This window comes from Pyrgilauda ruficollis, unplaced genomic scaffold (genome assembly GCF_017590135.1).
Source record: "Pyrgilauda ruficollis isolate IOZ18807 unplaced genomic scaffold, ASM1759013v1 scaffold4, whole genome shotgun sequence".
NCBI lineage: Eukaryota > Metazoa > Chordata > Aves > Passeriformes > Passeridae > Pyrgilauda > Pyrgilauda ruficollis.
In genome coordinates this window covers 11,171,164-11,188,493 of record NW_024525489.1, presented here as the reverse complement: position 1 = coordinate 11,188,493, position 17,330 = coordinate 11,171,164, and the positions used below count along the sequence as shown (strand labels likewise).

Genomic DNA, 17,330 nt, shown 5'->3' with positions numbered 1-17,330 from the left:
TCTTATCTGTGAAACCTCTGACTGAACTGAGCTTGTCTTCATGGAAGATTTTTTCTGTGATCAAAATTTTCTGTTATTTTTGATTAGTGCTTGTTAGGAAGCGTCAGCAAGTCAGTGCTCTATTCATGCCACTTGATCAGGGAAATATTTCCCTGATTTAGGCTGTATTGAATGTTTCTTTGTGTGAATGAAAATCTTTAGTATGTGTCTGTCACATCTGTGACAAAGTAAATAACTCTTAGCAGGCCTCCATGCTTGTGTTATCTAAGAGCCAGTGATACCAGAGATTTTTACCCTACTTGTAGCTTAAAATCCCAGCTTTGCCATCAGTAGTCTCTATGCAGAAGCCCTGTACCTTATCAGCCTCCTGATTTGTTGGGTCTTACATTTCTTTAGCAATTGTAGGATTCAGGACATGCTGCTTCTGTTTAGTTTGTGCATTTTCAAAAATTACAATCAAATCAAAGCAGTTGCATCTGGAAGACTTGTATTTGCATTCCAAGGCTCAGTTTTGGATGTTCACCCAAACATGCACATGTACCTGATTATGTGCCACTTGTTAGCATTCACAATTTGAGCTGCTTATTCATGTACAACAGCTTTATAATGATATAATATAAATGTGATATCACCTTTGCTTTCCTCCTTGTAATTTCCACTGACTTTCTGACTCTTTATGCATCCTCTGGCCTACCTCATTAGGAAGACAAATGTCATTTACCTTAGGAGATTCAACACCAATTTTCTGTTTATAGAGCCATCCTGCCTTACGAGCCTATTGGAAAAGTCAGTACACGTGTAGCTAAAGGAGAACTGATTGATGTAGTCTGCATGAAGGATCAAAGGTGCTTGACATTGTTCTTTACCAGGCATTTACCTGGATGCTAAATAGTCGTAGCAGAAGATAGGAGTTTCATTTCTAGATGAACAACGCATTGGAAGATAGGAAATGTGTGACTGGATTATCAGTTCTTAGGAAGGACAGAGGTTATCACTGATCCTGAGGCACCTTTGCTGGGATCAGTGCTGTTCAAAATGTTCATAAACAGTTTGGAAAAGTTTTAGGTGAAGAAATTTATTGACAATACTAGATTATTCAGGGTATTAAGGACAAAACAACTAACCATGAAGAATTGTAGACAGACTTTATGAGACTGAATAAATAGGTAATAAAATGGCAAATGAAATTCAATGAAGATAAGCATGAAGGAGTTCACACAGGAAGAAAACAAACTGTTCAATGCCATGAATAGCAGACCTATGGGACATCTTGCTGAAGGTTGTAATAGACAATAAAAGTTTATATAGGCTCAAGACCAGTCTTGCTATTTCCAGGGTGGAAAAAAACCCACATGGGATTATAAAAGCAGGAAAAGTGTGTATTGTTTAGAAGGTCACAAGCTGAAGAGGGTACAAACATGAAGTACTACCCCAGCACCACCACAAGCCAAGAGAGATTTTTTTCTTTTACTCTTCTCCAATTTTGGCCACTCTTGCAAATGAGTTTCTGGGCAAGCATTAGAAGTATGTGTTACTTTATTACTTTCCACTCCAATTATGAGATGCAAGAGTGGAAAAAAAGCATAAAGAGTACTAATTCCAAGAGCTGACTGACAATCTGTTTCACTGTTAAAAAAACGTATTTTGGAACAATATGCTGCACACTGCCCCTGTATAGAAGGGTAGTACAGGTGGGTTTGCCTAAGACAGTCAAACATCCAAATTCATAAGCAACATCTCAGAATTGTAGATAACAAGTTACTATTTTTCTAGAATCTGACTCTAGTTCCTTAGAAACAGAGTGAAGCAATCACATAATAGAATAATTTAATCTATTTTTGAATGAAAAAATAGAAGTTAATGTGATAGATACATAAATAGTACCATAGTTGAGATAAATACATCAGACAGATGCTGAAAATTCTTCCATGTTTTAAAATGGAAAGAAATGGCCAAGCTTCACCTATTCTTGGAGTTCTGAATATTACAAAATATCTTAAAAAGCTGTTTTGTTACCCTAGCTCAGGAATGATGTTTGTTTTGTAGGCATAATTTAGAAGGATAACTGATGATCAAATTACCAAAGTAATTTTGAAATTTTTTTTCAGTTTTGTATAGCTATCTTTAATAAATTTTATTTGGTTTGTTGTTCTGAACTTTATGCTTGGTGTTTTTTTGTAATCTGTATTGATTTAAATTTTGAATACATATAAATAATGCATGTGCATACCTATATAGGTGAATAAAAAGTGGCTATGTAATATTTTCTAAATGCATATTTTAAAATATTTTCAGTCTATTAATCTTCTGGAGGGCTTGATTCCATTGAAGGAAGAACGTGGTGTATCAGCTACACAACTTCTGCATAAATTGTTCAACTTTGCAATAATGTGGAGTTTAGGTGCCCTTCTGGAGCTGGACAGTCGAGATAAACTTGAAGCCTTCATTAGAGCTCATGATAATAAATTAGACTTACCAAAAATCCCTCGTGGCAGCAATGAAACCATGTATGAGTTTTATGTTACTGATCGTGGTAAGAAAAAGAACCAATATTCTTTTTTAAACTGTCACTTAAAAACTCTGTTACTGCTTTAGTCCTTATTATACAGTCCTGTGAGTTGAGGTTTTTGACAGTGTAGTACCAGCACATCTGTGGATGTGAGAAGTCAGAGACATGACATAGAGTGCTCACTGATAACATTTTATTATTTCTTTTTAATTTCCTTCTTACAAATTACTTTCTTATCAATTTAGCCAGCCTGCAATTGTAGATAATTCATGCTTAGGCTGGTTTTGTCTAGCTTAATACTATTTTATGTTTAATTTTCTTACAGGTGGTAGTTTTTGTTAAAGGAATAAAATCTGATTTTAATTTTGTTTAGTAATTATTACTCACGTCTAATAACTGGTCATAAATCTGAAATGTTATAGAATTATAAGAATAGTCAGATATTTTGATTCTTGTTATTTTGAATAGTGTACTATTTTCCAGAACAATTTTTGAAATTTAACTAGCACACAAAACCATTGTCACAAAAAACTTACTGTCATGACAGAGTATGTTCTCTTCTGAAGAAATTAATTTCTCTCATATCCAGATTTTTTTTTTGCCAGCAATATTGATTTAGTGTACAGATATGCAATCCATATTGCCATGTTCTGTAATTTTTCATCAGCAGTGTGAGAATTCGTTTCTAGGTAAATATTCTTTAGGGTTTTTATTTAGATAAGTATATATAAATTCAATAAATATGTCTACGTTTAGTAGGATTGTAGACTAATTACAGGTCATGACTAATAGAACGTCCTTTGTTAGGTGCCTTTTAGGCAGATTTGAGAACATTTATCCCTTTTTATACTTTGTAGTATTCTACCCATACTATCTATTTTTTAAATTATTGTATTAACAAAATATTGAACGTATTTAACATGATCAGAATATTATGAAATTTCCCCCCCCCCCCTTTTTTTTTTTGTCATTTCAGGTGCCTGGGAGCACTGGAGTAAAAGAGTTCAGGAATTTGTTTATCCAACAGATCATGTCCCAGACTATGCATCTATTCTGGTTCCAAATGTTGATAATACCAGAACTCAGTTTTTGATAAACACAATTGCAAAACAAAAGAAAGTAAGCACAGGATGACATATTTTAGTATATACCTACCATATAAATTAAATAGAAAACTACTTCAAAAGTAACTGCATGTTACAATCATTGTTCATCTTCTAGTCATTGACTGTAGTCATTGCTTCCCAGGTGCATCATGTTGCTTTATTTTTATTTTCTTAACATGGATTCTTTGTAATTATTTTTGTGCAAGAACCATAGTTTAAAATACAAAGGAAGGAATTTACAGGAAGCCTTTTTAGGGTCATCCACTAAAAGGGACTGTTGCAGCAGATATGTCAGAAACTGGAAGAAGTTTGCCAGTTGGAAGAAAATCCTCTAGCAATTCTTGTTTCTTCCTTTCTTTTTTAACTCTGCAAAGAAATTTCTTGGAGAATCTATGTGGGATGAAAAACACATATGGTCTCAGTGGATCTGGAGACAAGAAAAACCTATTAAAAAAATGTAGCATTTAAAAATAGACACAGGCACTATTCTTATCTCAAAAGTAGGTCTGTTGTGCATATATAAATATAAGTTTTGATATTACTTATGTGGTTTAAATATCTGTTACAGGCTGTTTTGCTCATAGGAGAACAGGGGACTGCAAAGACAGTTATGATTAAGGGGTATATGAAGAGATATGACCCAGAAGAGCATTTGTCAAAAAGTCTAAACTTTTCGTCTGCCACAGAACCATTTATGTTTCAGGTAAAAATATAGATTTTAAACAATCTTGCATACCATTTCCTTGCTAAGTTTAATTCTGATGATAAGTGATTTAGAAATAAATTCTAAAGGATCTTTTTTGTCTAAGGCACTTCAACATTTCAGAAAATTCTATTAAAAATAAAATATAGCCATTCACATTCATATATATTCATGATTACTTGTGATTTTTCATTAGGAATTCTAAGAATGATTTATTTTTTTTTTGCTAAAGACCTTTGATTTTCTTAGATTTTTGGTTATACTTTGGTTTTTTTCTGATTATTTAGTATATAGTATTAATTTTAATTTTTGTTAAATAAAGAACTGATTTCAACCTTTAGATAATTTTATTTTTCCTCAGCTCAAAAGTAACTACAGCATCAGAAATTCATTCTTTAAAGACCTCTAGCATGACAGCTTTGTAGAAATTTCTCTTACTCAATGTAACTGGTAAAAATCTATATAAACAGAAAAACACGCTGTACATAGTTTTTTCAAGTGATTGAAAGGACATTTTATAGCACTGTGGGATGATTTGATACCACTAATTTGCTATGATATGATTCTGTAAGTTAAATTGGCTTCATTACCAACTCAATGCAATGAATTCCTAGTGACGAACCTCTGTTAGGAAAAAGAATTCATTTTGGAAAATTTATTGATTGAAAAATCTATTCATAAAGTAGGTCTTAGAAACTCCACTCTAAACTTTGGCGTATTTTTTAAGAAGCTAATGTAAATGTTATTAAGAAAATGGTGAAAAATTATGCACCTACTTTTTAAAAAAATTCCAGACTCACAGAAGGGCTGCTGAGTTTTTCCCAGCAGGTATTCTCTTGTGTAAGATCTTTGGTCATGGTTTGTATCAAAATGAGACAGAATAAGGCAGCCACCCTTTCATGCATGCAAGGCTTATTGAACAGTCGGTATCTCTGTCCTGGTGTCCTTTACTAAGCATATTATGGGTCCTTAGAACATTCTTGGGGAGAAATCCCAGACTTGCATGTCTCTGGTACAGAGGATGTGTCAGAGGACACACCCAGGTCCTCTCACACATCCTCTGTGCCAGAGGAAGGGCTCTCTTAGCAGCGAGTTAACTCAAGACATGGTTCACTCTGCTGGTTTCCACTGGAGAGATGGAGCAGAAAAACAGGTGAAATGCTTCTAATCACTTGAAAGAGTTGCAGTCAAACTTTTTATTTATTTATTTATTTTTAATTTTGAGTCATTATTCTGAGGCTATTTGAAAGGTTGTGTGATTTTGGATGCATTAGAAGTGCTACAAAGTCTTGATTTCTTATGCAATCACTCAGTTTACATCACTCGGTTTTCTTTTTTCTTTTTCACCTTAATCACTCAGTTTTTCTTTTTCACCTTAATGATATATTCTCTCCATGTCTGTGTCTTAAAAATACTCATCAATATCCTATTGTATAAATAGGACAAAAACATTGGACAAAAGATGTGTCTATTTTCTATTTCAAAAATACTTTTAAAATAATTTTATCTTTATGGCAGCACATGCTATGTTACTCATATAGGGTGACATTTGTGCTTTTATGGAGATAACATTACTTGTCTGAGGAAAACATCTGGTACCATCTTGTAAGGTGTTTTTTTCTGTCATTGTTTATGTAGCTTTAGAAAGACTGTAGAGCTGTAGAACTTTGAAGAAACATTTCAGCTATATTTCCTTCTAACCTGTCTATTGCAGCCTCTTTCTTGCCACCAAAATATTAAAATTTTGCATTATATCCCTCACAAGATGTCTGGGAAATCATAATTAAAGGAATCTAAGTTGCCTCCATGCCCTGCAGTTGTATTGCAAATATTAATCAAGTGATATTAGTTAGGGGAATTATAATGCTGATAATGAAATAATAATTTCTAAGTTTGGAAACTTTTTAAAAACCTCTGATAGCCAGAGGTGGGTTGCAGGACAGGAGTTGGATTCCTTGGGAAATGGGTTCCTTTATACTAGAATTACAGATGAAACTGCTAGCAAAAAGAGGGAATCATTGGCTGAGTGCTGTAGCAGGTTTTTCAACAATTTCTTTTAAATATTGTTGCTTTAGATGTAAAATGCAAACTTTTTTTAACTTTTTAGAGGACAATAGAGAGTTATGTGGACAAACGTGTTGGAAGCACTTATGGACCTCCTGGGGGCAGAAAGATGACTATTTTTATTGATGATATCAATATGCCATTTATCAATGAATGGGGAGATCAGGTAGACTTTTTTAATATTTACTACTTATTCTCAAATTTTTGTGGTTTTTATGTGGACTTCTTTTATATATATACATATATATATATATATATAGTGGACTTCCTAAATTTTTTAATTAACTGTTAATTATTGGAAGTGCTTTATGATTTTGGTACACTGACACACTCAAAAAAAGGGAAAAAATTACATTTACTGGTGAGTAAATGTAATAATTTACATTTATATAATATAATAATGCTATATTTTACATAACTTCCACTTCCTTATTTTTTTAAGACTAAACAAAAATCAGCACCGTACTAAAGTATCATATTATCAATTTCAAGATTGACATTAATCTGAGAGCACCAATAAATAAATTTCTGCCAACAGCAAGGCCAATACCTTGGAGAGAGAAATAAAGGTCAAGACCTCCACTGGGTCTTGCATTATGGCCCGAAGACATGAGTGAAATATTTTTGAAGGGGTAATGGTTTGTGATTGGTGACATGCTGCATATCATGTTGGTTTTGGTGGGGTGTGTGAGCACATACGTAAGGCTTGCTGAATATCATTGGAACACTTGCTGTGGGGCAAACTCTGGAGCTGTAGAGTGGAATGAAGAGTGAATAACCTTTCCAAAAGAAGCATAAAAGAATCACTTGTTTTGCTTCAAAGGAGGCCCAAGAGCTGAAAAGCCTAGCTGGAACATCTGTAGCTGAATTTCCAGCAACAAAATAAGGAACAAAACTTTTCCCCCCAGTTCATTAATTTTGTTTAGTTCAAAAGAATACAAACACAATTTCTTGGTATTATCTGGCAGTAGAGCTGTGAAAAAATTTTCCTGCCACTTAAAATCACATAAAACAATATCTTCTGTATGACTAAGGAAGGTAGTTTAATTGGTTTTTAGATTAAGGTAACAGTATCTCTCTATGGATTAGCAGAATTACAAAAAGAAGTTAAATTATCATGGAGTATTTTCTTCTTTTCTTGCATAAATTTCTAATTTACAACTTACAACTTATATAAATTTCCAGATAACAAATGAAATTGTCCGTCAGATGATGGAAATGAGAGGAATGTACAGCTTGGATAAACCTGGAGACTTCCTTACAATTGTAGATGTACAAATAATAGCAGCAATGATACATCCCGGAGGAGGCCGTAACGATATTCCCCAGCGTTTAAAAAGACAGTTTTCTGTATTCAATTGCACATTGCCATCCAACGCATCCATCGACAAAATTTTTGGTACTTTTCTCTCATTTTAGTACAGTTTGTTTCCCTTTGTGTTGGTATTAAAATTTATAAAAGTATGCTTTCTTTATCACTTTCATCATGCAAATTCAGAGTTCTTCCAGGAAAACAACTGAAGTTGTGGTACAGCGAAAATAGTACTGTGGAAGAGAAATGAATTCCTTAAAATGCTTGTCTTTCTAATTTTGGACAAACAAACATTAAGAAAGTAACGACATTTCCTGGAAGACTATGAGCACTGCTATTTCTGTGTGGGTTAACATTCCATCTCTGAACTGTCTGAAATGCACTCTGTTGCTAAATTTCTCAATTCTGGTAACTCTGTCAATACAGGATATGGTAGAAACCCAGCACTTACTGCCCAATGTTTCTGTACCAACTCAGAAAAGCCATAGACAATAGAGAAAAATATTTTCACCTGTAATTTTAAATTATGTTTTACCAAGTAATGTTTTAAATAAGCACCTAGTTGTCTTGCTCATGACCTACCTTATTATATCCTACAAGCTGAGATTAATTGTGTATTGTATTTTCAGGTATAATTGCCAATGGATACTTTCATCCCTGTAGAGAATTCAACCCTGAAGTATGTGGTATGGTGGAAAAATTGGTCTCAACAGGAAGAATATTATGGCAGCGGACAAAGGTATGAATACAAGGAAAGTTTTATCTCTGAATAGTGACTAGTAGTTTAGTTCAGGCAACTATTCCCTAAGATCATATCTATAAGCAAAACCCAAACAAAAAACCAAACCACTCAAACCCCTCAAAAAAAGGAAAAGAAAAGAAAAAAAAGGTTAAAAAAACCCAGAGAATGGGCTACAATGTTTTCAAGATGAAATCTGGAAAACATCAGATTTCAATATAGAGGACAGAAGAATGGAAAAGTCAGTCCATTCATTCCTGTACATTAATTCATGTTACCCAAAGCTTTGATCTCCATAAGGGGCAGGGAGTGAAATTCTTTACAAATTATAATTTTTAATTTATAAAGCCAGAGCAGCAGGTGAAAAAATTACATGTTGTAAGTCTTGGTGTTTTACATTTAGTGATAGATCCTGCTTTTAAACAATTAGATACTCTTGGTGACTTCTTATACAGAGTTTTCCCACTGTATTACATGTGAAAACTAGTATTTTTGTTATTTGTATGTTTTATATGTGTTACTAATGATAAAGTTATGAATTTTATTATTATTAATCTTTCTAGGGGTTAACTGATTTTGAATATTAACAATCTTTTTCTTTAGGCAAAGATGTTACCTACACCATCTAAATTCCACTATATCTTCAACCTTCGAGACCTTTCTAGAATTTGGCAAGGCATGTTAAATATAAAGGCAGAAGAATGCACAACCAGCGCTGTTATCCTAAGACTTTTTAAACATGAATGTACCAGGGTAATTGCTGACAGGTATAATAATTATGGCATTTTATATTTAGTAGGTTTAGCCATTTACTTCATTTATGCTCATACATCTGTAAAACTTCTAAATATTATAAATCTTATTAGGCCAATATGAAAATTTTAATCTTATTTTACATACAGTCTGCATTGGTGTATTATTCCAACAAATATCACGGTATATACTGATACATTAATCCAGTATTTGAATAGAAAGCATAAAAATATCTAGGTATTATATATTTTAGCCTACTTTTTTTTTTTCCCCTTTGGCTGCACTCAGCTGATTCCACTGTAGAAAAGAGAACTTTATGGTGTCCTAAATTTATATGCATGGGATAATTTAAAATTGCTTTGCTCTCCTCACAGAAAGAAAAAACAGGATTGCATGCTTATGACTTAAAAATTTGCCCATTTCCTATAAGTCTCTTTCAAAATGTTCATAAAACAGATATAACTATCACCTGTGTGTCTTGGAGACCAATATTATTTTTCTGTTCATTGTGGTTCAATTTCTTGTGAAATTCTAGATGTAGCACTAAAGCTGCTGCTAAAAGTCTATACCCTCTACTACTGTGAGTAGTTATAATTACTTCTCTGTGATCAGAGAAGTCCATCCACAGCAAAATATTAGCAGTGCTGGTATTTCCAACTGTCTGATATTTCTCACTCTCTGAACTCTTATACAAACGTACGTATTTGATAAAATGTATGTCTGTACATTTCTATGTGCAACAGAGTGCTGTTGAAACGAGACAGAGAAAATATTTAATTTTATTTAAAGCTAGGATCTGCCATATTAAGGTGAAAGTATCATACAGAATCATATAGTGTATTAGTTTCTGCTTTAAATTAGGGAGTAGTATCAGTGGTATTTATTGATACGTTAATATATGGTTTTAATTTGTTGTGGTAAATTTAAAAATGCATGGAATATATGTATTTGTACAGATGTATTAGAAAGAGGGAGAGCGTAGTCATGCATTCCCTGTTTCCATGCTGGTTTTAAATTTCCTAGTGATTAATATTATAATGTCATTACAAAAGACCTCTAACAATAATGATGTAAAGCATATCTAGATTGTCTCTACAACAGTTCTTTAATTTAGCTTGTCTTATTTGAAAACTCACAGCACTGGGCTTCTTCACATTTGTTCTACTTTCCTCTCAGTTGCATCACTGAAAAGAAAAAGAAGTAAATATATGGAAACTATTTTTTTATGTACTTTGACATTCACAGTTGGAATTAACTTTTACTGTGGATGAGGTGGTTCTTGTCTCTTATGTTTGCCAGTTACTCCTAAATAACATTCTTCATTGCTTCACCAGTAATCATAAGCAGAGTAGTCAAAGGTCTGATCTGTATTAAAATCAGATTCAATCTGTTAGGGGAAGCAGATAAAACTGTAGTCACTAGTATATTTAATTAGTCTCCTCAACCCCAATGTGTATTCCTCTGCTAATTATGGGTTTTTGTGTACGAGGTGTTGAGAATGGAGTCAGGATGTAGTGGCATATACTACCTTCCTTTCAGTATTCCTTGTCTAATTGCAGTTCCATAGGCAGTGTTATGACACCAGAAATTATGCTGTTCTACTGCAGGTTGAAAGATGAAAGATTCACTTAGCCATGGTTATTTGGGAAAGCATTCACCCTTTTTCATCCTTTTTTATCTGAAAAATTACATGGTCTGTTGTTGTCTCATTCTCAGTTGAAGTTGGAAAATCAAATTATTTTGTTTTATATTTTGTGTCACTGACTGTTACACTTTATAGTACGGAAGCACTTGATTTTTGTGCATGTTGCCTAATCCGTGTCTGTGGTTACTGTGTAGTATGTATTGTCTAATACGTATTTTTCTTTAAAATGTTACAAGTTTTGGGGGTTTTTCTGTTGTTGTTTTAGGGTTTTTTCTTAGTATTTAGATACCAGTTTTCTATCTATATAACTAGAAATTATTTTTTTAATTTGTACTAATTTATGGCTTTCAGGTTTAATACACCCGAAGATACAGCCTGGTTTGAGCAAAATATTGATAAAACAATTGAGGAATATGTGGAGGCAGATTTAAGTGAAGTTCTCAAATCTGAACCGTATTTTGTAGATTTTTTACGGGATGAACCCGAACCAACTGGTGAAGAACCGGAAGACGTTGAGCTTCTAGCACCAAAAGTTTATGAGGAGGTATTTCATTTTACTAGGCACCAAATACTAGGCACCAAAGTTTTCCTTTAATTATTGAGTGTGTTACCTTGCTGAACTCATGCAATACAGAAAGTTTTGTAAAATAGCTATGAAAATTTTTTGTGAAAATATATCCAGATTTTCCTAGTTAGCATGCAACAAATCATTTTAGTGATGTTAGATTTAATAATGACATATAAATATGGTCTACTTTCTCCTTTTCTTATTACTTCTTTTTTTCTTCCACCATTAGCAAAAAATTTCAGCATAAACACAACTACAATAATTATGGTGAATTAGCAAGATAATATCATTACACATCACCAAGACATAAAACTGACATTTGTGTAAAAATATCAGGGGAGTTTTAAAGTTATGAAGTTCCCTACAAGTGTTGTTACAGATTTTTTCTTTTTTTAAAATTTTTTTCCCCAGATTCCAAGCTATGAATTCCTTTGTAACAAATTGCGGGCATATCAGTCGCAATACAATGAAAATATTAGAGGTTCCTTTCTTGATTTGGTGTTTTTCAAGGATGCAATGACACATCTTATTAAGGTTTGTATTGGTACTTTTTTATTTGTTTAACTGTTGTAACAGTGTTCTTTATTTGGACAAGCTATTCTTAGAGGGCGCTTTGTGAAAAGCTATTCTCACCCCCAAACTGCTTTGCCATCTTTGCATGGTCATTTTTGAGAACTAGGAAAGAGCTACATTTTACCTGTTTCCATGTTTTATAATAAATTCCTTATTTAAATATCTGTTTAAATTTCTGTGTATTCAGATGAAGATTTTCCTCAATAGGAAATGTGAGACCATAAATAAAGACATTTATATTGTCTATATAAAATTATTTTTAGCCATTTACAATTCAGAGAACACTTCAAATGTATCTGTACCTGACAGGTGACAAAAACAACCTGAGGTAGAATCTGACTGGATGAGAGACTAGATGAAAGGAAATACAAATTAGGGCCGCAATAGAATCAGTGTGTAGGGTAGAGATTAGAGTAGTGTGTAGGTCTTAACTAACAATCATTTGTTCTCCTAATCAGAACACAATGTATGAGAAAATAATTAATCTGAAATCAAAATCTGATTCATGGGGGTTAAATATAGGCAAAGTATGAGATTAGTGTCTCAGCTTTAAGAAGTGTTATCTCAGGAATTGCTTTGACTGGATGATCTGATTGCTGAAAGACACACAGAAGTTGCAAACACAGAAACACAGAAGTTGCAGTGAAGCCAAAACAGAAGAAGGGGTTTTGTTTGTCTCTAGTTCACTTCATATGAAGAAAATGTTTGTTTGCTTTGCATTTAAACAGGAGTAAATAATTTTTTTTTAATATGGTTCACATGGTGCTAGGTGCATTTCAGAAGACCTTGAAAGCCTCTGACATTCTATTTTTATTGGCAAATTTTAGCTAGAATATCCTCAATATGCAATTAGTGACAGCAGGGCTCCTTTCTACCTAAGGTGACAATAGATCTAGTCACCTACATAATTTCATATTTAGAGTTCTTTAATATATCTATCTGGAAAGCCTCAGAGGGAAGTGTGCAGTAAGCTAAAATTTTATAAAAGATAAAAATTAATATATTTCAAAGACTTGATATAGATGCCAATCTTTTGAATTTTGTGCATAATTTACTTGTGAACCTAAATATAATATAGAATATTAATAGTGCACTAATATATCATAAATCCAAAGAAGATGTGTCAAAAAGCAATAGAATAGTAAATTTGTCACTCAGCTTTTGTGTCTGGAGACTTGGTAAGAAAACTATCATAAGAGAATTTTGAAAGTAGATAGGCAGAAGATAACATTAAAGCATAGTTTATTTGTGTTAAGTCTTTCAGCTGCTAAAATTAGGAAAGCAGTATGTTTGTTCTTCTAGCTAAAGCTTTTTATTGATATTTTTAAACACATTCAGGATGATGTCCTCAAAATGTCCCCTTTCATGTATTTATGATTATAACAATCCCATATTCTTATATGCAGCTTCTTCATTAGCCACCCAAAATTTCTAAAGAATTTACAAGTGTTCTTTTGAGGAAAAATTTTCTGCAAGTCTCCTTTTAATAATTTTTACATTGTATTATAGCAAATTAAGCATAAAGCATAATAGATTTTTTAATTTTGCTAACTAATGTTCAAATTTATTACTGATGTTTTTCTTTATTTCCTCTATAGATTTCCCGAATTATTCGGACAGCATATGGAAATGCTTTACTTGTTGGAGTTGGTGGATCTGGAAAACAAAGTCTTTCAAAGTTAGCGTCCTTCATTGCTGGCTATAAAATATTTCAGATCACTTTAACCAGGTAAGAAATGCAAGAAATATATAAATCAGGCTTATGGTGTTGCTTTGTCTTTACTTGGCTACAGATTTTTCTCTTTTTTTTTTTTTTTCTTTTTTTTTTTTTTTAATTTTAATTTTGTCACCATTGGAAAAATATTGAAAACAATACACTCTTACCTGGTTTGTATACAGCATTGGATTTATTTTTACTTGAAAAAGGTAGACCGTGTGTTAGCTATTCCTGCATCAAAATATCTGTGTTTACAAAGTATGTTTGCAATGTCATTTATAAAATACTATAATCCAAAAAGTGCGGTATTCTGCGTTGTTTTCAATTAACAGGTGATGTTCCTTATCTCTCCTAGATCCTATAATGTAACGAATCTGGCAGAAGATTTAAAAGAATTGTATAGGACAGCTGGACAGGAAGGACAAGGTATCACCTTCATTTTCACTGATAATGAGATAAAAGAGGAATCATTTTTGGAATATGTAAATAATCTGCTGTCTTCAGGAGAGGTAAGGGTCTCAGCCTGACAGCCAATGTGCTCTAGAGGCAGGGTACTGAAGAATTTGTTCTCACTACTTTATTTGTCTTGGTAATACATTGTAGAATCAATAATGATTAAAATATTTCAACTTTTTAAGTAAGGAGTCCTCTGGATATGTAGTTTCTGTATTTCAGTGTAAGCCAGAAGAATATAAAAGGGCTGTAGTTAGTATTTCAGTAGCCTTTTATTAAATGATGATTTGGTTGCCAGTTCAAATTCTATACTCCTCTGGAGTTGGACTTCTTAGATTTCAGTGGAGTTTCATAAGTCTAAACCTGTGGGTTTTAGGCTAAACTGTGTATATGCAGAGAGAAAGAGATACAGATGTAAACAGGCAAATATTTATAAATTCTAAAATAATTAAATCCATGCCATTAATTATCAATTTCTTACTTCGTAAAAAGATTTCTAATTTATTTGCTCGGGATGAATTGGATGAAATCACCCAATCATTAGTACCTGTGATGAAAAAAGAGCTGCCTCGGCATCCTCCTACCTTTGACAATCTTTATGAGTACTTCTTAAGTCGAGCAAAGAAGAACTTGCATGTTGTCCTCTGCTTTTCTCCAGTAAGTTTTTTCTATATATCTGTTTTCCTTTCTTCCATTAGCGAACTTGCCTATGTGGTATAAGCTAATTATTCAAGTTTTATGTTTTTAAGGAAGTTCAAGATGCATAAAAAGATTACTGAAGTCTAGTTGTAATTGCTGAGATAATAAAAATAATAGTACAGCTGTGAGAACTTAACAGCAAAATACTTAAAAATGAAATAATTTCTTATAAGTTAAAGTTTTTTTCCTCTCACATATTCTTTCCTAATATACATCAGTGAATGTATTTTTGTGAAATTATGGCTTTTAACTGGAAAACAGTATTTTATTGGTAATTAAAATACATTATTTGATGCTTCAAAATATTAAAACCATATATATTTGTAATGAACTTCTTCAAATTTCATTAATGTTGAATGTTACAAATTTTGCAAAACTCTATTTGAGAAGAAAAAATATTTCAGTGTGTTCTAAGCAGAAAATCATCAAGAAGAAAATAGACTATTTAGTTGTTTTTACTAATTAAACACTTTAATTGACCTTTGCTTAAGAATCACATTGCTAACAAACTGTGATTCTCTCTTCAGGTTGGTGAGAAGTTCCGTGCACGTTCTTTGAAATTTCCTGGTCTGATATCTGGGTGCACCATGGATTGGTTCAGTCGATGGCCCAGGGAAGCTCTTGTAGCTGTGTCCAACTATTTTCTTTCAGAATTTAATATGGTCTGTGCTCCATCAGTTAAAACAGAAATAGTACAAACCATGGGTCTCTTTCATGATATAGTTTCAGAAAGCTGTGAGAATTATTTCCAAAGGTAATATTTTCTTCTAATGTAATAATTAATTTAAAAAATGTTGCTACTGACAGTGTTTTTTGAACTCATATGTATCAATAAATGTATTTTAAAGGTAATAAAAAATGAATCTGCTATACCATTATATCTTCAGGCTGTAAAAAAAATTGCTATTATGTTGCAAATTCTTTATCTTCATTCCCACTATTCAACAGTCTTTAATATTGTCTATGTGAATTAAAAAAATGTAACTAAAAGTGTAAGATTTCATTAAGAAGTGTGTTTTTGTATGAATAAAGACTAGAGTTACATAATTATCTCTTTTTTTGGAAGTGATTGAATAGCTGTATCTATCAAAAATATATGTGAAGTTGATGTTGCCAATATGCTTTGTTTTAGGTATCGAAGACGAGCTTACGTAACACCTAAATCCTATCTCTCTTTCATCAGTGGCTACAAAGAGGTTTACACTGAGAAGTTAGATAGTATTAATGAGCAGGCTGAACGTATGCAAACTGGTAAGCAAATATATTCCATGTGTGGTCTCAGATGATCTATGCTTTTAATATTCTTTTTCAGTGGTTACTTATAGGGGATTCAGTCCAAAAGTGGTTGCATATGAGGACCTTTACCAGACACTCCCCCAGTCACAATCTCACAATGATTCTCTTGTAAAAATACCTCAAAGAAGCTACCAGCCTAACCATTCAGCTCGGCATTCTATTAAACTTCAATATTTGCGTATCAGAATTTTTAATAGGAAGTAGAACCTGAAAATGGATAGAGGTAGTATCTGATTTACTGGTGTAGAGAGAGGTAATTCTAAACAGTTATTAACTTGTTTCTGGACTTGTGTATAGAAATTCTCACCATGCAATCTGTGTGCTTCACATGTGATTTATTTTGTATTTCTGCTGTAGAATAAGTAGTTGTTACTTGGGGTAATTTTATAACTGTGGTTCTGAAATACAGAAAAGTATGGTTGAAATATTCTTCAGACAGATTTTGGATATCTGTTTGAAATGGCCTAATTGTTGGCATTAGTATTTAATGGTGTCAGAACACCAGTTTTCTAGTGTTTTCAGTTTTCTCCAATTTGCACCTAGACATGCTTTTGTAAATCTATAAAGTCAACTGAGCATCTTAGGAAACCTGGCATGTATCAGAAAAGATATTGCATACCAATTCAATGGAATAAAGAATTCTACATTATAAGATTTTTCATACAAAGGTAAAGAATGTGGCACTTCAAGAATGATTACTAATAGAACTGGTGCCCTTCACATTGAGAAAAGTCTGGAATAAAAATGCATAGATATTTTTTTCATAAATTCTTTACTGAATTAGAGTGAATGGTAGAGGAGTAAGTGATCCTCAGTATTTCAAATTGTGTGTGTTTTGCTCTATGGATCTGCTGCCAGTTCTTGAAATCTGAACTTACCCTCAGTCTACTTTGAGATGGGGATAAAGTCTGAGAACCTTGAAGATTCAAAAGACTGGGGTCGGTTTAGATTTTTTGATATTCTTTCTACAGTTTTTTTATTTCCAAAATAATTCAGAAGTAGTAACATAAGCAGCTTAAGCACTGTCAATAAAATTTCCTAAGTAGATTTTCACAGCCTCTGACATGTTATTACAGGCTCCTTGCATGTTCTGCTGAACAAAATGATTGGGTACAGGTGAACATGTGTATGGATATGTTTTACTGCAGCATCTTCGTGCCATTAATGCTTAGAAAACCATGTGTTTCAGTTTA

At 32.8% G+C, this 17,330-nt stretch overlaps 1 protein-coding gene across 1 annotated transcript in view; it reads left to right on the top strand.

Moving 5' to 3' along the window:
* DNAH8 (dynein axonemal heavy chain 8) overlaps positions 1-17,330 on the top strand; it is a 112,120-nt gene that overhangs the window by 57,494 nt on the left and 37,296 nt on the right. The window contains exons 50-63 of the mRNA XM_041477031.1: positions 2,296-2,533; positions 3,486-3,628; positions 4,184-4,318; positions 6,426-6,548; positions 7,568-7,781; positions 8,324-8,433; positions 9,037-9,200; positions 11,183-11,375; positions 11,811-11,933; positions 13,571-13,701; positions 14,045-14,198; positions 14,635-14,799; positions 15,369-15,595; positions 15,974-16,092. Coding sequence (XP_041332965.1) covers positions 2,296-2,533; positions 3,486-3,628; positions 4,184-4,318; positions 6,426-6,548; positions 7,568-7,781; positions 8,324-8,433; positions 9,037-9,200; positions 11,183-11,375; positions 11,811-11,933; positions 13,571-13,701; positions 14,045-14,198; positions 14,635-14,799; positions 15,369-15,595; positions 15,974-16,092 — 2,239 coding nt within the window. The remainder of the gene's footprint in view (positions 1-2,295; positions 2,534-3,485; positions 3,629-4,183; positions 4,319-6,425; positions 6,549-7,567; positions 7,782-8,323; positions 8,434-9,036; positions 9,201-11,182; positions 11,376-11,810; positions 11,934-13,570; positions 13,702-14,044; positions 14,199-14,634; positions 14,800-15,368; positions 15,596-15,973; positions 16,093-17,330) is intronic.